This window comes from Cibotium barometz, chromosome 6, assembly GCF_041138505.1.
Source record: "Cibotium barometz isolate CiBa-2024 chromosome 6, ASM4113850v1, whole genome shotgun sequence".
Taxonomy (NCBI): Eukaryota; Viridiplantae; Streptophyta; class Polypodiopsida; order Cyatheales; family Cibotiaceae; genus Cibotium; species Cibotium barometz.
Genome location: NC_141051.1, coordinates 51,769,021 through 51,795,569, shown reverse-complemented (window position 1 = coordinate 51,795,569; position 26,549 = coordinate 51,769,021). Strand labels below are relative to the sequence as shown.

Genomic DNA, 26,549 nt, shown 5'->3' with positions numbered 1-26,549 from the left:
ATACTGAGCCTCTTGCAGTAGTGCTCCATCCATCACACCGCCCCACTAGCTCACTACTTTCATAGTTTATTTCATGTTCATTTTGTCCTCTCTTTTTTTCTGGACATCCAGAAGACATTGACAGTTGTACATTGATTTGTCTCATAGGTCGAGTTCGGCCTCTAGTAGACGTTAATACAGCTTTCTTTCTTGAATGCTAGAGCTCCTAGGATGATTACCACTCCAGCCATATACTGTTGTACTCACTGTCACTTTTGTATTCCCCCATATTCATGTATTCATGTATCCATGTACTCATGTACCCCATTTTGACTAGTAGCATTAGCTTCCCACTCTCCCTAGTTGCTGCCTCCGGATGCTCCCTACTGATGTATTGTAGGGCTAGATACTTACCTTCAGTTATTTCTTTTCTTTTCCAAATAGTGTATCAGATGTCACATGGTTGTAACTTTCGTCTCATAGGTCACTTTGGCCTTTTGAAGACGTTAATATAACATTTTCCTTCTTTCATTCTATTTGTTCTTTTCTCTTCTCTTTTGTATGTCTTCTTTGTTTACCGGTGATAAATATGCTAATATCATCTTATAACTATTGGCCAGTACCTTCACATATTATGTATATGATCGTTTCGGTCCAACGTTTCACTGTCCACCTACCTCCTGTTGAAACGCTTTGTTTCAAAATAAATCGTTCAGCATCATTTCGTTTCAATAGTGAAATGTTTCGCGGTGCCGAGCCATAAGCTCAAATGATGCTTTTCTGTGCAACATCGCTCTCACTCTCCTGCTTAGCATCAAATACCATGGATGGCATAGGATGCATACAATGTAAAAGCTAAACAGCGTTTGTGGTAGTAAGCGGGGCTGGAGGAGCAGGAGATAATGTGGCAACTGCAGAAGAAGGTGCTTTGGAGGCTTGCTCCATTTGCCATTTCTAGCAATCCTGCATATGCTGCTAAAGAAAGAGTTCGCAAGTTAACATATCAAAAGAGGGCAAGTCGTGCCGCGAGGAGGTGGAGACTGAGGATCACTTAGTATGTAGATGTAGAGCCCACCACGGGGTCAGAGATAGTTATGCAGGATTGTTTGAGGAGCACTCTTCACTACATCAGTTGATGGAGACTTCAGCTTGGCAAACTACTTCTAGAGCTTCATAGTTCTCGAGAGAGACTCCTCCAGACACCCGCTCCCACTAGGGGTGGGAGACAGTCCCAGCTCACAGATTTCTTCCAGAGAGCTATGCCAGTGCCAACTGATGTACCACATGGGGTGACCGCACAGAGAGCAGAGGAATTGAGAGCCAGGAGGAGACCTAGACAGACTGGACACAGAGCACCCCGACTCCGTCACCCAGAGATAGCAGCTATCCGGATGAGACACCAGATGGAGACACAGGAGAGGCTAGCTCGCTTTCATTCAGACTCAGGGTACATGTTCACGCCACTCTCAGCCTCAGCATCGGCGTTGTATGATATCTTATATCCCTCTTATGGCACTGGATGGAGGTAGACATAGATCTGCATAGCATGCTTGTACTACCCCTTCAACATATAGAGATGCATCTTGCCTTAGCACTCCATCCACATCCCCATCGCCCTTTATATTGTTTGTATATGGGCTCCACCGATCCATGATGATTCACAATTGTATCAAAACACATGCACACTTTTCTTTCTTTTTCTTTTCTTCCGATGACCGGAAGAACACAATTGTATTATTTTTTGTCTCATAGGCCGACTTTGGCCTCTCGTAGACGTTAATATCTCTCTCTCTCTCTCTCTCTGTGCTTCCGCCGCCCCCTCTCTCACTATTCGCTGTTCGCCCGTCGCTTCACTGTTCGCCTCTCTCCCGCCTGGGCCGGCTCACTATGCTGGCTCGTTTGCATTTCCGCTCGGCGTGCTCACGCCCCCAAGGCAGCAACATAACTCTCTCTCTCTCTCTCTCTCTCCTCCCTGCCTGTGGGAAGAGCTGCAGAGTAATCTCGAGGAATGGCCCCAAGTCGCCAAGAGAAACTCGAGGCCCTCGAGACCGCAATGAAAGCACTAATCAAGGAGAACATCCGATTCCAACCTCAATGAGGTGGAGAACAAACTACACCGGCACATCATGACCCTCGAAGCAAGGGTCAGGGACCTTGAACAAGAGAACACAGCACTCAAGGAGGAGGTGAGTGCATTGAAAGTGGAACTGGTAGCCGTCAAGAACACTGGGAAGGCAGAAGGGGAGATCAATGAGAACACTCTCACGGCCATCAAAGAAGAGATCACAAAGGACATGGAGGGAAAACTCGAAGCCAAGCAGTCACGATGGGTTCAGGTGGTGAAGAAGAACATCCGCAAAGAAGTGAGGGAGGAGACTCAAAGGGAAGAACATCAAATCATTCACACCACCATTGAGGAGGAGAAGATGAGGCATGCCCGCCGCCTCAACATTCCAGTCACAGGTATAGCCGAGACACCCAACTCCACTCCCGAGAAAGATGGACAGCTTCTATGCATGAAGCTAGGCTACAAGGAAGAGGACCCTCTCCCCTTCACCAAAGCATCGAGAGGCGGGAAAGACTCAACACGCAAGCGAGCCCTCATCCTACAGTTTGCAGGAGAGACAGAGAGGGTCTCCTTCATGAGGAAGAGGGTCATACTACGAGGCTTAGAGGGAGCTCCTATTTTCTTGGATGATGATCTCACGAGGATGCAGCTAGAGCATAGGAGAGCTTGCATGCCACGAGTCTTACACGCGAGGAGAGAAGGCAAGAAGGCCTTCTATCGAGATGGTCGGGTCATCATTGATGGCCAGCCTAGGGATTAGCAGTTCGGGGCCTATGGGACACAGACCAGGCCACTGACAGAGATACACATGGCAGTATGCAACTGTAATGGTTCACTATGGGTGCAGCCTGGACGACTCGAGCATGTGATGGTGGGGAGAGACATCATACTCCTGACACAGATACATCAGAGCCCAGAGAGAGGGCTACCTCGAGTAGAGGGATTCCAGTGGAAGTCAGCATACAGGAGGACCACACACCAGGGTACCTCGAGAGGGTCGGGGGGAGTAGCAGTTCTATTCAGACGGGAGCTACAGGGGAGACTCAGAGTGGTAGCACAGGATCCAGAGGCCAAATACATGTGGATCAGCTTACAGCTCTCACAGGACAGGGTTATATACATAGCCCTATGTTACTTTCCTCCATCAGGATCCTCCTATGTCATTACAGAGGACATGATAACGGGATGCTACAGTGGCCGGGATCAGGAGGGCGGACATGCTTCCCACATGGGGGTCATACACAGACCGGAGCACGGTGGTGGACTCCATTATGGGGTCTTTGGAGGCATCACAGCTTGTCACCTCATTCTGTATCCCACCTCGTCCTATTGAGGCAGATCATACATACTTGGCATTTTCACTAGCCGGATCACCAGTATCACCAGCCCCCCACATACCGACGCCACACACTACCATCTACTTCACACATGACATGGCAGACATATACACTGGCAGAGTAGAGGATGGGCTCCTACTCATGGATCCCCTGGCACCTATGGATACCATAACAGCCCAGCTGGCATCACTCCTACACACGGCTGCATTACAAAGCTTCCCACATCGTGTCCACTCAGGAGAGCCTGCAAGATCTGGGACTATGCCCCAAAACAGATGGTATGATGACGAGTGCAAAGCCCTATACTCACGGCTCCGCATACAGAGAGCCTTGGGAGCCATCACAGAGCAGGAGTCGAGGAGAGAGATGAGGAGACTTACTCGCCGCAAAAGGCGGGCCTTCGCAGAGATACAGGAGCTAGAGATCTTCTATTTCTTCATGAGTAGAGATAGCCCTATCTCATGGCGGCACTTCAGACAACCCCGGACACCGACACCCATTGCAGACCCACAGACACGGCACACATATGCAGAGGGCCTATACCACGCCCCACAGCAACCACCTATACCTCAGCCACACGAGCCTCGACCTACCACAGCTAGCTTCTTTACCCACTCGATGGTAAAGGAAGCTATCCGCCGCCTACAGCATGGACGGGCAAAGGACTCTAAGGATTAATCTTTGAAAAAGTATGCTCCCTAAGCAAGATAATGCAAGAAATTACTCAAAATTGATTGTTGAAACTTTTGTAAATCCTAATTTCGAAAATCAAAAAAAATCAAGAAATCAAGATCAAGAAGGAAACCAAACAGTAAAGTAGATTAAGATATTGAAAACAGTGGTTAATACAAATTTGAAAATAATTAATACATTTTATTGCTAATCTTCTCAAGTCAAGAAATTAGCAAATCTAAAAATTATGTAAAAATCAATTCCGAAAATGATTAATACTAATCATAATCGAGAAAATGCATTCTGAAAAATTGGATTAACAGTAATCTGAAAATGATTATCACTAATCATGATCAAGAAAACACATTGTGAAAACTGGATTAAGAATAGTCCGAAAATGATTATCATCTTATCACTCCCTAAGAAAGGATCTAAGCCAAGAGCTTTGATACCAATACAAGAAGGTTGGCCACTCAAGACATGGAATGACAACATGGGTGTACGTCACCATCCAAAAGCAATACTCAAAGCATGGAGTAGGCATGGGTGTAGGTTACCATCCTAAGGCCATAGCCAAGAAGGCCATGGAAGCTTGGGCATAAGCTCCAAGAAGACAAGATGTCATATCATGATAAAAGGTATCAAAAGGGTACAATATCCTAGCGATGGTGCCTTTTATATTCCTAAGGCCCCATATGCTCTCCTCAACATATGTGCAAATGTCCCTAAGCCCCCATGTGCCTAGGCCCATCCCCATATGTATGTGCACACTAAAATCCTTTCTTTACAAAGACTAGATACACATGGTCGGTTACGACTCCAATAGGGCGAGGCGCGATGGTGAAGTTTAGGATGAGTGGTATCAAAGAGAGAGCCCTTCAGGTAGTCCACTGTACTGGCGCCATGTGCGAAGGGGCCGAGCCATTGAGCTAAGCCTGATGATATGGGGGTGTGAGTGTGGAGAGGGAGCTATCCACCGATGTGTGGTAGGGGTCCATAAAAGATGTCCAGCATTGGGACGAGGAGGTCCCCTAGATCTGCAGGGCCAAGGAAAAGCTAGGGTGAGGTAGCAGCTACTAATGCCCGGTGGCGGGTGAGCATCTCATCAATCTAGGGTTGGTGAGCTTGGGATGCTCTAGGTCCACGAGGGTGAGGCCGTCTGGATCTCTGAAGTGCCGTGGCAGGAGGCAGGGTAACTCCAATCGAGAGGCGAGATGGTGGGCCCCTCGTCACTACTGTGGTGGCCTCATCCGTCTGAGTGTCGTCCTCCTGTGGGCGGAAAAAACTGGTGATGGTAGACTGAGATGGGTGCAGGGTTGAGGATCTCTGAATAGTAACTCTCTGTGTCGTGGGATATCTCCAACAGGAAAAGTCTGAGACAACGCTGATCTGGATACTCCATAACCCAAGATAATAGCCCAAACCCCTCTCTGAATAGGCAATGGAATCTCCCCCTGATCTCATAATACACCGGGCACTAACAAATATAATGCTCCTCAAACTCTACTCCTCCATGGCACAATCTACAAAGTCTACTCTCTCTAGGGATCCCTGCTACTCTGCCAACCTCAATCTCGAGCCTATGGGATGAGACCCTGAGCTGACCAAGTGCTATCCTCATGGCATGTGACATGAAAATATTCACGTACCCTGGCCTTTGTATGAATCCCTCCTCTGTAAGCCTCAGAAAATGGTCACTGTAGAACTGCATCTTGGGTGGTGGAGGCTCCCCTAGGGTAATCCGTGTATCTCAAATGTGTAACTGTAGCAACTCATATTTAATTACCCGGTTCCTATCCACATGTGTGAGCCTGGTGTAGGGGGAGTCTAGGGCGTATTGAAATGGGGATAGTCGGCCCATCTGTAGCCCGTGTGTGGTAAACCATGTGAAGACAAATGCATACCAGGATGGATGCACCCCTCTCTCCGTTATCACCTGACAAGACTGCAGTTGCCAGGTATGGTAACCATGACGAATCCATTGCCAGTATCCTCTGTATGTACATGACAGTCTGGGATAAGACCTCTATCACCATAGGTGCTGTAGCAAACTCTATCCAAATGATATGGTGAGGGACAGATGGTTTGCTGCATATCAATCTGGATAGCCTCACAATCTGTGGACGCTCTATGTGCTACCAATCTGCCACTGATAAGCCTAGTGCCCAGAATGGGGATGCGTGCATCATCACCAAAGTCACTAGTGTGTCAAAAAGCCAGCCCTAGGAAGTTGTCTGGTGGCACTGTCTCTCTAGGAGGGCATCCCCTAGTCAATCTATCCTGGGATGCATGTCTCTCGTGGAGAAGCAGCTGCCGGAGCTCGTGAAAGTGACCCCCACGTAGACACATGAGTCTGCTTCCTCCACTCGGCTGCCCATGTAGGTGATCTCTGAATGTTTCCTCACACTAGGGAAAGTAAAGAAGCACATGAACTTGGTCTTCCCAAGGTTAACCATCAAGACCCTCTGCAAACAAGCCCTGTAGGGCATCCATGTGCTTCTGTAGTCCCTCCTGTGAGTCTGCAATAAGCACTATTATCATCAGCATATAAAAGAATAGACACAAGTATGCCTTCTAGGGATGCCCCTCCACCTCCCGCTATGTCAATAAAGTGTAAGATCTCACTCATCGATGTATAGCCTGAAGAGGGTGGGGGATAGTGGGCAGCCCTGTTTCACCTCAATACTACTAGATATCTCCTTTGAGAATCCTCCACATCTCACCCTCTCAACCACCAATTCATTTGAAGCAATAATGCCCCAAATCATGTCTGATGGAACCCCAAGAATCTGTAGACACTGTAGTAGGCAATCACGTGGCACCGTATCAAAGGCATTGCAGAAATCCACAAAGCAACAGTAGAGGCACCGGCCATCAGCCTTGGCTTGCTCAATGAGGCTCCTGAGTGTGAAGATGTGATCCAGGGAGGAGAAGTCTGTGTGAACCCTGCCTGGCCTTGTGCTCTATGCCCCTCTCTCTCTACTAATGAGTTGAGCTGTCTCCAGCACGGATCCATATAGTTTGGCCAAGGTATGGCTGATCATGATGGTCCTGTAGTTATTGGGCTCCATAGTGTCCCCAGCTTTGTGTGTGGGTGAGATGATGTGTGATGACCAAGTGTGGGGAAAGCCTTCCGCCAGTGCCCTGTTAAACATGTAAGCCAACAGGGGTGCAAGGGTGTCGGCTGCATGTGATAGGTTCTCCGATCTAACCCCCTCATGATCCTAGGAGCGGCTGTTTGGAAGTTTCCGGATGGCCTTTTCCACCATGGTTGATGTGAAGAAAGTGGATGTAGTGGGGCGGGTGTGGGAGTGGAGGCTGATTGCGAATATGGTTAAGTGATTGTGCATAAGTGTGCCGGATGTGAAGATCTGTGATGGGTGTGGTTGGGCGTCATTCCCAGAGAGAGGAGAGAGAGAGAGAGAGAGAAAACACACATGCACACGTGTGCACGCACACACTCTCAAAATCCAACGCTATGCAAATCCCACCCAAAACATGATATCATTCCTCATAGCAAGATAGCCTTCTACATCCATAAAAAGGTTCACACTGTCATTTGAGGTGCTTTTTTTAGCAGTTGTTGCTTGAACTGTTAAGCTTTCACTACCCAATTGCCAAGCAGTCATAAACTCAGTTTCTTTATTATTTAAAAAAAAATGAGTCAAACAAAAGCTCAAAAAAGTACCAATGGTCGAGAAGACTGTATCTGTGAAACGGAAAGCAAATGACAGTCCCTCTTCTAGAGACCCATTGCTGCTGCAATTCAGAAAACCAAGGCATTCAACTACAAGAATGAAATTATAGGAAAAGTTGAGACTTATTATACTTCCACAAGACTACAAAACACAGCCCACTCATAAGAAAATTTGAGAAAATGCTGGATAGATGTGAAGTGTTCATCAGAAAGATGACGAAAATGCTGGATGTATCTGAAGTACCCTTACCTTATCCACTCACTTTACATCTACAGTCAAGTTCTCAACATTTTAAGGTACTAGTTCTGCTGAAATTTGGCTCATAAAAATTTTCTGCAGTTTTCCTGGGCATATATGATATCAATTCTTTATTGCCTAACTAGAAGCTGCCTTGGCAAAGGACTCTGGTGAATAGGCCCTGAGCAGCTGATTGCTTAGAGGAAGATCAGGCAAGCAATGGTCTCTGAGATGTGATGGATCCTCAGTACGCATTCCGCTTCATCTATGTGCATTGGGCAAGCTGCAAACTGAGCTAAGATAATGTGATATGGGATGGAGGATTTACTGCAGGTAAGTCTGCACATTAGGTCCAACAGCACCATAATATGTAGTCTCTCTATTTCGCTCCACTCTACCTGAGGGAAGTCCACCCAGAAGAGTGCACCATACTTTGCCAAGGGCAGAAAAGGAAAAGGAGTGCCTTGGTTCGAATCAGCTGAAATTGTTCATGGAAAATTTGGGAGCTGAAAAAAGTGTATATGCTCCTACAGTCTCCGCTAGCTCTTTATTGTTTGTAAGGACTCCCTGTGCAAGTAAACTGGCTAGTGTAAAAGACCATCTAAATGCTGATGCAGCCACTTTTAGAGAGTGCAATAGAAGTACCCATCATGCCCATAAAAAAGGGGACAGAAGTCACGTCTCTACAAATTCCACAAAATCAAATAGTTCATCTATGTAGAGTCCAAACAGTAACCTAACAAAAACTGAACTGTGATCTTCACTCCAGAATCTACCCAAAAAAACTTCAAATCATCAACTCCATGCATAGCATAGACTACTTGCTGACATCCCCACTCACATCATCGCAGCCAAGGGTTGGTGCAGTTTCATGCAAGATGTGTCACTGTACTAGAAAATCTCCATAGAGTCCAAAGCATGTAGAGGAGAACAGGCATCCCCAATCCATACGCTTTGTATGAACTCAGGAATTTCCTTGATTACGTGCACTCTACACTTAGCCATTGACTTGTTCATCTAATGTCAATGGCCAAGATAACTAGCTCCTCTACTTCCAGCTGCCGAGTCTATTGATTTGGGACTGTCAAAGGTTTGCCAGAAATCCACAAAGCAACATTACAATCTCTGCCCTTAGTGCTTTGCTTCCTTAAAATAGCCCTAGGTGTAAACATATGGTCCAATGTGGAGTCGCCCAGTCTGCCTGGCCCATAGCTCTCACTCCTATTCTCTCATCCAATCCTTTAAGTATGCGTCTTTTGCAGCTTAGAATCTTTTATTTTTGCACCCAGCCAAAAAACAGAATACCTCTAGGGCCTTCCTTTGAAAGCAACAGAAAAATCTCACATGGCAAGATTAACTTTCTGATTTCTTAACTGGCATATGAAACCGCAGCTCCTGCCCATGTTGCTACTTACACCATGACACAGCTTCTGAGCCTTGTGACACATGCAGTACTTGAAAGCTACTCACTTAGAATTGCATTCTTCTAAAGAAACTACCTTGAGTCTTTCCCAGGTAACTTGCTTGCAAGTCTTGCAGTTTGGACTGCAGCATCTGCTGTTGCAGCATCTGGAGTGGCCCGAAGGATGTCACATATAAGTTGTTGGCATTCGCTCTGAAGAGAAAGAATATGGTATCAAATGGAAACCATGAACGCACATCTTGACAAGCTGACACAACATGGATGGTCCAAAAATCTCTTTGCAGTCTCCTTAGTTTTGGAGGCAGACCTGGCATCAATTCAGAAGGCATTCCAAACACCTGTAGAAAATACCTGTATAACAGTCAATGCAAATGACAAGCTGTATCCGCCAGTTTCACGTGCTATGTCTGGATCAGCATGCCAGCTCAAGTCTCCATTGGCTCTCCTTGGAGAACTTGCATCATTTTGGATTACGGACTTAGCCTCCATCATTTCCCCAACAATGACATGATTTTCTGCCAGTTTGTAATAAATAGCATGTTCAAGACCTCAATTACCAAAAAACAAACATACAAACTGCACATCATAAACATCAGCATGATGACAAGTATTCTTAATGTAAACAGGACATTACCTAAAACCTGAGAGACATGCCCCAAGATAGACTCTAAAAGATCTTGAGCAGCAGCTTGCCCCACACCCATTGGACCCATGGAAGGCATAACAGCACCTGCTGGTCGCCTTGTTGCCGTGCTCCCTTTCAAGCAGTTTCCATTCTGTGATAATGGTTCTTTGAAACTAGTACCCACACCACCAACATGCCTGCTCGTTTTTGACCCAGTGAAAACTGTTTTCAATACCTGATCAAGCCGCGGCCTAGAGGCATCAATTGCTGCAGCGCGAGCTTTGATCTCTGCTGTTATCAATTCATGGATTGTAGGTCTCAATTTCTGACTGTTGCATTTAGAAGTAACAAAAATGATCAGATGCTCAACCATGAAGCATTTCACTTCTAACTTAATAGACAGCAGCCTGTACTCAAAAGCATGTGATATATTGTACCTTAGTATAGCCCCAGCAGCAGCAATTTTTCCAAGTAGCGCAAGGCATTCTACCATGGTTTGTAAGTACTTGACATGCAAAGGAGCTTCATTTTTAGTCATCAGATCCTGCGCCAGAAAGTGTATGGATCACGGTATCTTGTGAAAGTCACCATGTTGCATTGCTTTTTTTGTATTAAAGATTTAGAAATTAGAATTGAAGGCACGTATAGCACAACCCCCACAATATTGGACAGGGAGTTTACAAACACAACTTTCTTCCACAATAACTTGAGAATTTGCTTCTCCAAGATGTGCAAATGCTTACAATGAACTCGTTTGGAGTGGAGTCAGCAAGCCAATTCGGCAACCCACTTCTGGAATGCCTACTCTCCTTGACCACACCATCACCAATGCCATTGGCATTCATGCCAGAAACACCTTCGGACATGCTACCATCAAGATTGTCTCCAGCTTGAGAGCCCTCATCCTCCCTCCCATCTACAGATGAGCTGAAACAATCAAAGAAACAACCACAGACTGGCATGAAACTTTGGTTTTCATAATTGATATGTATTGTCAGTATATTGGTCACCTGATAAGTTGATGGTCAGAGGAGCAAAATACACTACCGCATCACTTAGCAAGCATGATGAGGGCAAAGAAAAAGTATCAAAACAGCATTCCTAATTGGAGTAACCAAGTGAAAAACTGTTTTTAACCGACTTCAGGTAAAAAGCCCCATCTAGACATAAATGTCCAAATAAAGAGCATGTAAGTTCCAGCAAGACTTAAATAACTATCAATGTGCACATCCTGCTAGAGAGAGTTTAGCCACCATATCTCCCACCAAACGGACCTGGGTATCCAGACTCTGAGTTAAAATAGGACTAATAAAAGTAATCTCTAAGTAGACATATGAAGTGAACAGCTCAACCGGATCACCACAATAAAAGAGAAACTCTGGCTGCAACCTGATATGAGGTATTACAAATCACCATCTCGATTTTACCAAGGTTCGCTGTGAGATACCCCTCATCACAAAAAGATTGAAGTGCTTCAAGATGTCTCCGACTCTCCGTAGCCCCTCTGCTAAATCTGAAATGAGGACTACATCACCTGCATTCACAAGAATAGGCACGACTGTCCAGGCGACCCTAGATCTTGTGCCTCAACCTGTCAATGACCTCTCAAAGCTCATCAATGTACATTCATAGAGTTAGAGAGAATGGACAGCCCTGTTTAACCTCAATAGTGTTGATGCCCGGACCTGATATATCTCGTGCTCATATTCATTCAATTGCAGACTCATATAGTGCCATCACGCCCCATATCTACTTCAATGGAAAATGAAGCTCTTGCAGGCGCCTCAAACGCTATGATATCAATACTAAATCAAAGGCCTTAGAGAAGTCCAGAAAACAGCAACAGACTCACTACATGGTCCTCAATATCTGGCGAACAATTGCACAACCCATTGGAGGAAGAACTGCATCAGTGTGACAACGTGTGGGAAAAACCTGATTGGCAGTGGCTGCCATGTCTGCTTGTAATTCACGGAGGTGTGTCACATTAGCACTGCGTTCGAACAAGCTGCCGTCAACAATGTTGGATCTTTCTTGTATCGTGTCAACTCTTGGACAGTCTTTTTGCACCAGAATCAGAAAATGCTGCCTTCTTGAACTCAATCTTATCTTCACATGTACGCAAGGATCTCCCATCTTTGTATCCATCAGTGAATGATGTTCTTGGTCTTTATAGTTCTTGTTCCATATTCCATCGGGCGAACGACAAAGCTATCTAGGAACATCCAAAAGACCTTGACACTAGAAGAGCTCGGGTGACTCCTCATTTTTTTGTGGAACTCCCATCATGTTGATGACCCCAATTTAAGGCCTCAATGAAGAACATTCTCTAAACCTAAACTTTCCTAATTCTATCTATAGTTAATTCTACTAAACTGAAAAATAAGTTTTAAAAAATTCACTCTATTCAATCAAAGTAAAAATGAAAAGATCAAGCAAAGATGAAATCAAAGAAAACCCAAAATCAAACTTCCTACACCTGATTTCTTCTTGTTTTGGATCCTTTGCTTCTCCTTATGCCAAAAAAACAATTTCCTTGCTTTTTCCTAATTGAAATTGAGCCAAAAAACGCACCAATGTGCCAGTATTCAATGTTGGGCTATGGAAGATTCCATTGTTATCAGAATGAGAAATGCAACACCACCAAACATGTTTACTTGTTCTCAGAAAGTTGTAGGGAACTTTCAGAATCGCCAAGCTCGAGCTGTGCTCCAAGAGCTTTATCCTCAAAAGGACAAAACCAACCGCATTAATACAAGTCATGGGGTATCCTCTACAGGCCCAACAACAGTAGCACTAGCCGACTGGACATAATACAAACATTAGATTTAGAGGTGCTTGGGTTGTAAACATATTCATTGTACATAATACAAACATTAAATTTAGGACTGCTTGTGTTCCCTTGCACTCTTCCCTCTCTATTTCTGAAACCCTAGCACATAGGCCCAAGAGCTTTACAATTGATATCAGGATCAGAATCTAACCTTGCTTCATCTAGATTTATGCATAGTGGTTCTGAAATGCAAACAAGGTATACTTTAAACGGCGAGGTCATCGCCAAGCTCAACCAGTGGAATACGTGGACACTCTCAACAGTTGGGCACGACCGCCAATTTAGCTTTAGAGCCTAGGGCTAGACTAGGGAACCTGTAAATTTTTTCTTTTCTGACAACCATGTGTGTTGACTGCTTGAATAGGGTAGAACCCCTAGATTCCAGGAGTGCACAAGGTTGGGTTTGATGAAAGTTTTTATTTGGGTTCTCTCATAGATCCATTGTCCCTAGCCCAGCAACTTGCAATCCTATCCAACTCACATCTATGATGGCCTGAATGGCCCAACAACTTGCAGTCCTGTCCAACCACCTCCACCAAATGGACATGGCACTCAGGTCATCTACCATTACAGATGTGGTGTCAGTTCAGGGTAATCATTTGCAACAAGGCGAGGACTTTGAGCCAAGCAGCCAACTCTCGTTGTGCGACTCGTTGAGCAACTCGATGAGCATTGCTTTCGGTCTAGCAATAGTCACTCCGATAATTCTGTCGGTCGGCAGGAAAGACCTCACTCCCATCCTTGACAATCTCCTTCACGGAGTCTCTCTCCACCAGACTCTCCAAACAGTTCCCGTTCTCCTTCATCAACACAATGTCGCAGGACTACTCAATTGCCAAGTTCCTCGTCCATGCCTTGTGGAACGAACTCAGTTGTTGAAGCTTCTAAAGTCTCCCAAGTTCAACAAGAAGATGAACACTAACCAACTAGACCTAGGAGATGGCTACCACATTGGTAGTAGTGGCAAGTGGTTCCAATGTGTTTCAGCTTCATTTGGTTCGTGAGGCATTGACCAATGCTACTCTCTTATTGCGGGAAGACCACCTTTGGCACCACGTCATGACTTGCTAGGAGGATTTCTGCAAGGCAGTCCTGAAGCAGTTTGTACCCATGGATTACAACCCTGAGTTAAAGTGGTAATGGAAGCCCTTTGCACAGAAGCACGGTGAAAAGGTAATCAACTACCTGGCCTGTTTCTAGAAGCTTCCACTCAAGCCTCATGCAAACAAGGTATACTTTACGCATAGTGTCTTGATGCAAGTTAAGCGTTCTGTGCATGGTTTGAAACTGTCCTTAAAAGCACGTGCACATACTCCGTCCATGTGATATGTCAGAAGGCTACAACCCTTAAGATGTAGGTAGAAAGTCTAGTAGCAAAGGGACAAGGAGATTCCTAAAGACGGAGTTGTCAAGGCCATGGAGGATAACAACATTTCTAGGGTGGAGTGCCCCAAGAGGAGTTTCGAGCCAAGTGGCTAGCCAGTCAATGTTCTAGGTGTACTCCATGGAGCACATTGTGAAGAATTGTCGAGGACATTGGAGGAGGAGTCCGAAGAGGAGACTTCTTCAGAGCCAGTGGCTGAGTGTGACAAAGATGCATGAGTGTGCATCTCAGCTTTTTTCGTTTCTCGAGTTGAGCACACACCAAGAGTGTGGAATTGCATCAAGACATAAGCACAAACAGAGAAAATTTCCAATCAAGTCTCTAAGGAAGAGTCTTTACAATTGCCATCTACCGTAGGTGGAGAATCTTTGGCTTCAGTGGTGTTGCTTTGGCTTCAAGGCCTCTACAAGAATATTCTTCTCATCTGCCGACTGTGTTGGGTGGAAAATCTTCACTTTCTAATATCATGCTCTTCATCGCAAGAGGATGTGCCAATTGGTATGTCTTCAATAGAGGTTTAGGACCTTCTCTCCATCACAAGTTTCAAGCTCTCAAGCTCAAGCTCCCATTGCTTTTTTCAAGCCGAGCTCTCTATCCTTTCAAATTGATAATCCATAAATTTATAAGTTTTTTTTTAACCGTACTTTACCATATCGTATTCCAAAATTTCATACGGTAGTTCCCGTATGATATCGTACCGTACCATATCGTACGACCGTACACGAACAACTATGACATAGGCACAAGAGCTCTACAACTAGCCCCACCAATAAGTTAAGCACAAGGGGATGTCACATGCACTCATTGTACTAGGGTGCCATGTCGACATAATGCTACATTCAGTACACTAAGGATACTTCTCGATGGGCACTAAGCAAGTTGTGCACCGTTGTCCACGGACAAGTCGCTACACACCATCTAGGACTTAGGGTCAAGTCAATGTGCAAGTTCCACACACAACATGTAATCCACTTGTAATACGTAAATGATGTAAAAAAGAGCACCGGCACTTATTAAAGAGCTGTAAATCCTTGTAGGAGTCATTAGGATAAGAGTTTAATGAGTCGGTTATGTATGCGCCCATATACATTTGTAGCACTAACAACAACCAAAAAAGGGGGCCATGGATACGCTGGGTCGGAAGGCTGAATCTGCCCTGAATTGAGAACTGACCTTACATCTGCGTTTTCTCCAAGGAGAAGACACTGTTGACTTGTGTTTAGCTGCCCAAGCTATTAGGAACGGATCGCCGCTCTCTAGGAGGGCAAACTGGACTTGTGTTAACCTTCAGATGCTTTTTCAGGCCACGTTTGCCTTGGCTGCTCTGCACCACCCTGGTCTTGGCTGCATTTCTCTCCCTTGCTTGCCCACAGGGCTGACTGGAGGATGCACACACTTGTGGGAGGTTTAGATGCCTTTGACTGATCCCTAGCCCCCTTTATATAGTGGTTCAAGGCTGGCCGACTAGGGATGTAGGGCTGGCCAACAAGAGATGTAGGGTTCGCCTTGTTTACCCATCGAAAGGTGTGCCCGATTCTGGGCACCCTTTTTCCAGCCCTGTTTCCCCTTTTCAGGAGCTTGGACCAGATAGGTGTGAGCTGTTCACCAACCCAGGGTATTCATGGGAGTAACCATGTCCCACTACTTGATCTGGACGACCCTATCAGAATGCACGAGCTGGACATCCGACACATGTTTTCCCTATAACTTCTTGATGTTGGAGCGGTTGGATGAGTACAAGAATGCATTGAGGCAGCTTGTGATGAGTGACGAGTGGGTGCATTGGGCACAGTCACTTTCTAGTGCAAGTATAGGTTGCTCTCAGACTTTAATTCTAGGAACAGGTTCATCATGTGCTTGCTATTGTCTCTCCTATCATTCGCATGATGAGACTTGTTGGCTCTCACGAAGCTAATGATAGGGTTTATAGGGCAAAGAAAGCTATCACACACACAGAGGAAGCAAAAACGAGCTGTAGAGTGAGTGGGACAAGAACTTGCAGGAATGTTCACATAAATGATATGAAGTACAAAGTACAAGTTATAACAAAAGCCCTAGTTTAAGTGTCCTTCCACATTAGGTGTCCAAGGGGAAGAACCCAATGGGATAAAAGTGCCCTTGAAGTTAGCTTTTGTTCACATGTGACACTATAAATCTGCATATCCCTTCAAATCCCCCCTATATGAAATATGTGAACCTATGCAAGGTGGCAGATGCGTCAAACTTCTCTCTAGGCAATGCCTTCGTAAACATGTCTACCACAATGTTATCCTGTGTAGAGCAATAGGTCAAAGTGATCTCCCCTACATGAAGCCTCTCTGACAAAGTGATAATGTATCTCCATGTGCTTTGTACGCGGATTGAAGAAGAACAATGCCTTCATCCGTCTACACAAACTTGATGCCCAAATAATAGTGCAATAGACCCAAGTCTCACATCTCAAATGATGTCCATAATTCAGCTTTGAAAGCTGAAATTGCATCCTCATCATTCCCAGTCAGCAACATGTCATCCACATAAAGAATGACCACAAGTAAAATCCCATGATGCTCTTTTACATAGCGTGTGCTTTCTGTTGGACTATTATGGATGCCCTAGCTGGCCAAATAAGAATGTATTTTCTCATACCAAGCTCTGGGAGCTTGTTTGAGACCATACAGTGCTTCCCTAAGCTTAAACACTTTAGCCTCGTCGGCATCACAAAACCAATGGGCTAACTCACATAAACATCTTCCTGCAAGTCCCCATTGAGAAAAGCTGTCTTGATGTCTAATTGATGCACTTTCCATCCATGATGGACAGCCACTGCAACAACACATCTAATAGTGGACAACCTGGAAGTCAATGCAAATGTCTCATCATAATCTATGCCTTTCTGTTCGGCATAGCCTTTGGCAACTAGACTTGCTTTGTACCTGTCAATGGTACCAGTAGACTCTCTTAACCTTGTACACCCACTTTGTACCAATTGGCTTGTACACCCACTTCGTACCAATTGGCTTCTTGCCTAGTGGCAAGTCCACAAGATCCCAAGTGCAATATTTTTGGATTACATCAATCTCTTGTTGCATGGCTTCTTGCCAATGTTCAACTTCCTTGGCTTCCTCAAATGAAGCTAGCTCATCTATGTCACATAGACTACTCACGCACAACACATCTGCATTTTCTCTTGCAATTCTAGAACCAGCCCATGTCGTGCTATGCAAAGGAGCGGAGAGCTTGCTCTCTTGTAAGGTATGGACCAGCCAACGAGGCACTGTTCTTTTCTTTCTCTCTCTCTCTCTCACACACACACACACATTACCGACACATGCATGGTACTCTGAGGTAGTCGAGTGGTTTCGTACACATGGCATACAGATGGACTGTCTCCCCCCGTTTCAGTATAGCATGGATTGCCCCTACCTTGACCTCTCACGACAGGAGGTCAACCGGATCATCCGGTTAGATCTACTCCGGCTACACATACACCAGGCATGGGTGTCTTAGTAAAATATTGGTAAGAAGTGTGAGCTCTACAGAGATCACTTCTTGAGACTCTCCAAGGATGGATTCTTTGAGATCCCGGGATACATACAGATACACATGTCACATGCTATGCGTATCACGATCGGCCAGCTCAGGGTATCCTCCCACCGCCTAAGAGTAGAGACTAGCAAAGCTGAGGATATCCCACATGAGGAGAGGACATGCACAGTATGCACCACAAGAGCAGTAGAGGATTAGGCCCATTATATGTTCAGTTGCCCAGCTTACTACGAGATATGGGGACATTCCACTGCCACTTCCAAGAGGGGTTCCGACCACTCACACAGGTGATACAATTTGAGGATCAGAGGTGCCTGGGCATGTACTTGATGGAGCTCAAACGACACAGGGATGTAGTGTTAAGGCAGCATGCTAAGAGAAAGCCCCGGCTCCGACAGGACACCTCACAGAGAGCCATCACAGATTTCTTTGTGGTACATACATCCACATCGGAATCCACTGACCACAACAGTTCCTCTACTACGACATCAATGCCCACCACCCGTACCCACGCTCCAACTCCACGCCCCTGAGGAGTTCTTAGCAAGAGAGCTCAATCCATTTTGCGATCCAGACGTCCCCAACCCAAAGCATCAAATCCCTCCACCACACAGAGACAGATTTGTCAGGTTCTCCACTGACATGACATGCTCCCATCACAAAGGCCTGACATTCACTCCACCATCAGATCGGTTCTGGCCGAGGCGGGAATCGTCATTAGCTGATCACAGCATATCTCACTCTACACAGGATCATCTGTTGATCACATGTACTGTCAGATGTTTTCATTTTACTTTTTCTTTCAGTTTTCCATGGCTACGTATATCCATGGTACCATTTTATTACTTTTGGTCTCACAAGCCCTTGGGGTCTTCCGTAGACGTTAATATAACTCTCTCTCTCTCTCTCTCTCTCTCTCTCTCTCTCTCTCTCACACACACACACACCTATTACCGATCCTCAGACCTGGCAGACATATGCAGAGAGACTTTATGATGTGCCTGCACAGCCCCCTATACCACAGCCCACAGAGCCATGCTGCACAGTCTCCACCTTCTTCACCCCACCTATGGTTAGGAGGGCCATATGCCGACTCCAACATGGACGGGCGACAGATCATACAGGATTACAGGGAGAGCATCTCATCTATGCTATTGATACATTGGCACCATTTCTTGCTCATCTCTTCAACAGAGCTCTGTCAGAGGGGTTTCCGGCTGAGTGGACGACGCACACTATTGTGCCAATCCATAAAGCAGGAGATGTACTAGACCCCGGGAACAACAGGACCATCATGATTGGCCATATATTGGCCAAACTATACGGGGCAGTTTTGGAGGCAGAGCTGCTAGCACCATTGGTGTGAAGCAGGGGTGCCCGCTCTCCCCCACGCTCTTTGGGCTCTATATTGATGAGGTGGTCGATTACATCACACAGGGAGGAGGCTCTGGGGTTGAGCTATCAGGTATTACTGTCCATGTTATGCTTTATGCTGATGACATCGTCTTGGTATCCGACACGCAGGTTGGGCTCTAAAGACACCTTGTGGCTCTTGATGACTTCTGCGCACAGCAGGGGCTCACAGTGAACCTTGGGAAAACCAAGGTTATGATCTTCCACACCTCACCCGCAGTCAGGAGCCACACTACTCTCACATTAGCAGGAGGGCGGGTCGAGGTGGTGAGCTCTTATGTTTACCTTGGCATCACATTTACTAGCTCAGCTGGACGCTTCTCCATGGCTCAGGCAGTCCGAGACAGAGTGACCCGGGGGTATGCAGCTCTTGCTGGCCTTGAGCGTCACTGTCATCAGGCACATTTTCAGGAACCCCGCACGAAGGGGTGGCTCGTTGATACATTAGTGACACCAGCCTTGATGTATGCAGCAACGGTTTGGGCACCAGGGCTTGCAGCCTCCACATGGGTACAGCTGGAGAGACCACAGATCTCGATGCTCTCGAGGATGATACGCAACAAACCATCCGTCCCGCACGACATTGTTCGAGCTGAGTTTGCTGCACCACCTATGGCAGTGGAGGCATTGTTCCAGACGATCTCCTTTATATACAGGATGAGGGAGATGCCCACGGAGAGATTATCCCGCCGAGCTTTTGAGGCATCCAGACAGCTGGCCGAGGCTGGACACACTGGATCTTGGTATGCACAGATGCTACAGTGGTTCTCACATCATGGGATAGACACTGAGCGGTTGCCACCTTTTCAGTATGATCAATCTGCTCCACGGGGTTACCTCTCTCTCAATGAGAGGAACAGAGTGATGAGACAGGACATATGGTAGCACTACATACAGGAGACATGCACAGCACCAGAGAGCCCACTACCACCGAAGATGCTGTATTACAGAGACCACTTTATGAGCATCTCAGGGGATGGGTTTATACATCGACCGCGGTACATGGATGTATACATGCCACACAGCTCTCGCGTTGCTATTGGACAGCTACGAGTCTCATCACATCAACTAGAGATAGAGGCTGGGAGAGCGGCACGGGTTCCCAGAGCTGAGCGGATATGCAGATTGTGCTACGAGGAGGTGGAGACTGAGGATCACTTTGTATGTAGATGTAGAGCCCACCACGGGGTCAGAGATAGATATGCAGGATTGTTTGAGGAGCACTCTTCACTACATCAGTTGATGGAGGCCTCGGACCAGCGACAGCTTGGCAAACTACTACTAGAGCTTCATAGTTCTCGAGAGAGACTCCTCCAGACACCCGCTCCCACTAGAGGTGGGAGACAGTCCCAGCTCACAGATTTCTTCCAGAGAGCTATGCCAGTGCCAGCTGATGTACCACGTGGGGTGACCGCACAGAGAGCAGAGGAATTGAGAGCCAGGAGGAGACCTAGACAGACTGGACATAGAGCACCCCGACTCCGTCACTGAGAGAGAGCAGCTATCCGAATGAGACACCAGATGGAGACACAGGAGAGGGTAGCTCGCTTTCATTCAGACTCAGGGTACATGTTCACGCCATTCACAGCCTCAGCATCGGCGATGTATGATATCCTATATCCCTCTTATGGCACTGGATGGTGTTAGACATAGATCTGCATAGCATGCTTGTACTAGCCCTTCAGCATATAGAGATGCATCTTGCCTTAGCACTCCATCCACATCCCCACCCCCCCTTATATTGTTTGTATATGGGCTCCACCGATCCATGATGATTCATGGTTGTATCCAAACACATGCACACTTTTTCTTTTCTTTCTTTTCTTCCAATGACCGGAAGAACACAGTTGTATTATTTTTTGTCTCATAGGCCGACTTTGGCCTCTCGTAGACGTTAATATCTCTCTCTCTCTCTCTCTCTCTCTCTCTCTCTCTCTCTCTCTCTCTCTCTCCCCCCCCCCTGCTGCTCTCCCTGCTCGCCGCCCGCCTATTCGCTCGCCCCTGCTCTCCCCTGCTGTCGCCTCCCTCTCTCTCTCCCTCTCTCTCTCTCTCTCTCTCTCTTCGTACCTGCTCGCCGTCTACTATCGCCCCCCTCCCCCTCCCCCTCCCCCTCCCCCCTCCCCCTCCCCCCCCCCTCCCTCCCTCCCTCCCTCCCTCCCTCCCTCCCTCTCTCTCTCTCTCTCTCTCTCTCTCTCCTCTCTCTCTCTCTCTCTCTCTCTCTCTCTCGCTCGCAGTACGATGTGCTATTGGTCAGATTCGCACATCCTCACACCAGCTTGAGATTGAGATTGGCCGATATAGAGGTATACCAGCTGAGGCCAGGATATGCCGAGTATGCCATGGGGAGCCAGAGACAGAGCTGCATTATATATGCCATTGTACTGCATACTATGAGATACGTGGTCGTTTCCACTGTTTATTCAGAGAGGGTTTTGGACCACTTTCCAGAGTCATGGGGTACCAGGACCAGAGGTGTTTGGGATTGTTCTTGCTTGAGCTGCGGAGACATAGAGATAGCCTGCTTAGGCACACAGAGAGCCAGACTCAGAGGCACATTACAGATTTCTTTAGTCCAGCCATCACTGTGCCAGATGGACCACAGCAGCAGCAGGACATGGATACCGCCCACACCAGGGGTACACTGATTGATCGTGCGATTGAGCTTGGGTGGTCCAGACGCCCACGACTACGGAGGGGGGCATCCCAGCATAGACGGAGGTTGCAGCGGCAGATTCGGATTATTCTTGCGAGGCATGCGGGACACCCAGTCAGGGTGCTGACCACAGAGGATATTGAGGAGATCCGCCACCAGTGTCCGATGCGGCACATACTATGAGATGGAGGCACCTCCATAGTGTACCCCTCCGTCCCACATGATATTGTATCCCTTCACTATATTCCACTCACCTCCATAGCGTACCCCCCCCCCCCCTCGCTATATTCCAGTTCCAGTTTCATTTTCTAGGTACCAGTAGTATCATCTTTATTTTTCATTTTTCTGGGTTTTTTTATCCAGACATTGTATCAGATCCACCATGATGTAACTTTTGGTCTCATAGGTCATTATGGCCTTTTGAAGACGTTAATATAACATTTCATTTCATTTCATTTCTCTCTCTCTCTCTTCAGAGATCAGAGCTCAGTTTCACAGAGAGGGTGCGGAGCGACTGGCTCGCTTCAGAGCACACACAGGCATGTTCTTCAGGGAGCTGTGGACACCCCCTTCACTGATGTATACCATTTTATACCCCCAGTATGGTACAGGATGGAGCTAGCTAGGTTGCATATCATGATTGTATACTCCATGCATATAGCTTTGCATTCTCCTAGTAATAGAGCTCCATCCCCTGCACACCCAGATTCAGCTTTTTTATTCAGTACTTTTTCATTTTGTTGGTATGACAGAGGATACCCCATACAGGTACTCCGATTTGTCTCATAGGCCGAGTTCGGTCTTTTGGAAGACGTTAATAAAATCTCTCTCTCTCTCTCTCTCTCTCTCTCTCTCTCTCTCTCTCTCTCTCGCTGCTTGCCTGCGCTCCCCCCTCCCGCTGCACCCACCCCTCCCGCTTCGCTGCCCGCTTGCTTGCCTGCGCCCCCCCCTCTCCCGCTTCACTGCCCGCTTGCACCCCTCCCGCTTCGCTCTGCGCCCACCCCTCCCGCTCTTCGCTCTCCCCTCCCGCTGCCTGCCTGCGCCCCCCCCTCCCGCTGCGCCCCCCCCTTCCGTTTCGCTCTGCGCCTACCCCTCCCGCTGCCTGCCTGCGCCTCTCTGTCACTGTTCGCCTGCATTCGCCCCCCTCTGTGTGCAGCCCGTCTCTTTCGTCAGGCCTCTCTGTCACTTTTCGCCTGCAGTCGCCCCCTCTCAGCCCGTCTCTTTCGCCAGGCCTCTCTGTCACCCAGCCGCCCTTGCTCAGGCCCCCAAGGCAGCAACATAATGGGGACTTGAATTTCATCCATTTCTTCTCTCTCTCTCCCACATATTTACCTACTCCTTTCAAACATTCCCTCCCTCTACAATGGGAGGGTCTGTAGATGACAAAATCAGCCAGCTTGATCATATCCTTAGGGATCTTATTAAGGACCAGAAGAAGACACTGGACAGCACCATCACCGCCATCAAGAAGGACTTATTGACGCGCATGGGGAAGCTGCAAGCCGAAGCCGAAATATGGAAGGAAGAGAAGCTTACCATGCAAGAGGAGTGGGGGAAGGAAAAGCTCGCCATGCAGGAGGAAATCAACCTTTTGAAGGGCGAAGTGGCATCCTTACGCGATCGTCCACACGGGAGGAAGGAGAGACTCTTGAGGTGGACAAAGAGGCAATTAAAGAAGAGATCACCAAAACCCTCACCTACACAATCGAGGGGAAAATGGAGGCGGCCCGCGAAGGATGGGTAGAAGTGATGAAGAAGAACATCAAAAAGGAGGTGCAAGAAGATGTACAAGTGATGAAGAAGAACATCAAGAAGGAGGTACAAGAAGATGTACAAGTGATGAAGAAGAACATCAAGAAGGAGGTACAAGAAGATGTACACATGATGCAGTCCACTCTTGATGAAGAGAAGATGCGACGGATCCGGCGCCTCAACATCTGAGTCACAGGGATACCAGAGAGCACTACCTCCACGCCCGAGATTGACGGGCGGAACCTATGTACCAAGGTAGGACTAAAGGAGGATGAGCCGCTCCCATTCACTAGAGTATGGAGGACAACCCCAAAGAACTCCACCAAAGGCAAGGCCTTAGTGCTACAGTTCCCGGACGAGGAGAGTAGGATGAGCTTTATGAGAAGACGGGCTATCTTGAGGAGCTTGCCAGGGAACCCCATCTACTTCGATGATGACCTCACATGGATGCAACTGGAGCACAAAAGATTATGCATGCCGAAGATCAAGGCGGCACGCAAAGAAGGGAAGAAGGCACATTATAGGGATGGTCACATCTACATTGATGGGAAGAGGGTCGAATAGCGCCATCTGGCCTATGAGACACGGAGGAAACAACATGAAGACAAAGAGATACACATAGCAATCTGGAACTGTAATGGAGTCCTATGGACACATCCAGGGAGACTTGAGGAGGTGATGGAGGGCCGGGATATCATCTTGATGACAGAGACACATGAGAGCCCGGAGAGGGGCTTACCACGGGTTGAGGGTTATCAGTGGGAGTCAGCTCACCGACAGGGGATGAGACAGGCCACCTCCCGAGGCTCAGGAGGTATTGCAGTGCTTTTCAAGCATGGGTTACATGAGCATGTTCGAGTCGTAGCACGAGACTCGGAGGCGAGATACATGTGGATTAGCTTACGCCTCTCGGAGACCAGATGGATTTATATCGCCCTTTGCTACTTTCCTCCGAAGGGGTCGCGGTTTGCCACCACCGAGGAGCCGGGTGGAGGAGAGGCTAGTGAGTCTCCATACTCTGTCTTATCTGAGGAGATCTTACACTATTCGACACTGGGAGAAGTCTTCTTGATGGGGGACTTCAATGCACGGACTCAGAGCAGACAGTGCGAGATCTATGACTTTGAGGATCCCCTGAGACTAGAGCCGCTAGCTACAGAGGATACAGGGACCACTCGGATCTGCGCTGATGGAGGAGCTGACAGCACTGGATATGGGCAACATTTGCTGGAGCTTGGGGCCCGACACCATCTCGTTATTTATAACGGGATGACTCAGTGGCCAGATTCAGGTGGGTTGACTTGCTTTCCAGTGGGAGGCGGTAGTAGTACAGTGGATTATGTGATGGGATCCCGGGAGGCAGCAGATATGGTGTCTCACTTCACCGTACCACCATGCCCCATTGGGGCGGATCATACATACCTATCCCTCACTTTCAGGAGCTTATTGGAGACCCACCCACCCATCATACAGCCACCACGCACTATTTTTCACTTCACTCAGGACCTAGCCGAGGTGTACGACTATCATGTTCATGATCAGCTATTTGCCTTAGATCCATCGGCACCCATGGGCATGCTCACCTCCCAGCTCTCACATGTACTGCACTCCGCAGCCGCGAGGAGTTTCCCATACCACATACAGACAGGACGGCCACCTACATCTGGGAGCATGCCCAAGAAACAATGGTATGATGATGAGTGCAGAAACCTTTACCGCCGTAAGCGGCGAGCTTATGAGGAGCCTCAGTTCTGGGACACATATCACATGCTCATGAGCAGAGATGCTGCTACTGCTTGGAGGAGACTCAGAGAGCCCCGTCCTCCCACACCTATTGCCGATCCTCAGACCTGGCAGACATATGCAGAGAGACTTTATGATGTGCCTGCACAGCCCCCTATACCACAGCCCACAGAGCCATGCTCCACAGTCTCCACCTTCTTCACCCCACCTATGGTTAGGAGGGCCATATGCCGACTCCAACATGGACGGGCGACAGATCATACAGGATTACAGGGAGAGCATCTCATCTATGCTATTGATACATTGGCACCATTTCTTGCTCATCTCTTCAACAGAGCTCTGTCAGAGGGGTTTCCGGCTGAGTGGACGATGAACACTATTGTGCCGATCCATAAAGCGGGAGATGTACTAGACCCCGGGAACTACAGGACCATCATGATTGGCCATATATTAGCCAAACTATACGGGGCAGTTTTGGAGGCAGAGCTGAGCACTCATGCAGAGGTTGGGGGATTGAGAGGAGCAGGCCAGGCAGGCTTCCGCCCAGCCTTCTCGACCATCAACCACATTTTTACATTGAGGTGCCTGATTGATCAGGCCAAGGCACGGAGGGAACGGCTCTATTGTTGCTTTGTGGATTTCCGCAAGGCATTTGAAACTGTGCCCAAAGAGCGCCTCTTTCGACGACTACAGACACTAGGCATACCTTCAGACATGATGTGGGGCATATACAGGCTATATGAGCAGGTCTTTGGGAGAGTCCGATGCCCAAGAGGCTTGTCCGACACAGTTGCTAGCACCATTGGTGTGAAGCAGGGGTGCCCGCTCTCCCCCACACTCTTTGGGCTCTATATTGATGAGGTGGTCGATTACATCACACAGGGAGGAGGCTCTGGGGTTGAGCTATCAGGTATTACTGTCCATGTTATGCTTTATGCTGATGACATCGTCTTGGTATCCGACACGCAGGTTGGGCTCTAAAGACACCTTGTGGCTCTTGATGACTTCTGCGCACAGCAAGGGCTCACAGTGAACCTTGGGAAAACCAAGGTTATGATCTTCCACACCTCACCCGCAGTCAGGAGCCACACTACTCTCACATTAGCAGGAGGGCGGGTCGAGGTGGTGAGCTCTTATGTTTACCTTGGCATCACATTTACTAGCTCAGCTGGACGCTTCTCCATGGTTCAGGCAGTCCGAGACA

At 47.5% G+C, this 26,549-nt stretch overlaps 1 protein-coding gene across 4 annotated transcripts in view; it reads right to left on the bottom strand.

Annotated features, from left to right (window-relative positions):
- SEC8 (subunit of exocyst complex 8) overlaps positions 1-26,549 on the bottom strand; it is a 144,213-nt gene that overhangs the window by 43,610 nt on the left and 74,054 nt on the right. Inside the window, exons 7-13 of one of the 4 annotated variants that reach the window (XM_086799697.1) lie at positions 10,783-10,966; positions 10,477-10,583; positions 10,275-10,368; positions 10,049-10,190; positions 9,766-9,929; positions 9,491-9,606; positions 7,745-7,815 (exon numbers count right to left, since the gene is read on the bottom strand). In XM_086799697.1, the coding sequence (XP_086655823.1) occupies positions 7,745-7,815; positions 9,491-9,606; positions 9,766-9,929; positions 10,049-10,190; positions 10,275-10,368; positions 10,477-10,583; positions 10,783-10,966 (878 nt within the window). Of the gene's footprint in view, positions 1-7,744; positions 7,816-9,490; positions 9,607-9,765; positions 9,930-10,048; positions 10,369-10,476; positions 10,584-10,782; positions 10,967-26,549 lie in introns of all 4 variants that reach the window. The other 3 variants (XM_086799698.1, XM_086799695.1, XM_086799696.1) reach the window with 3 other exon arrangements.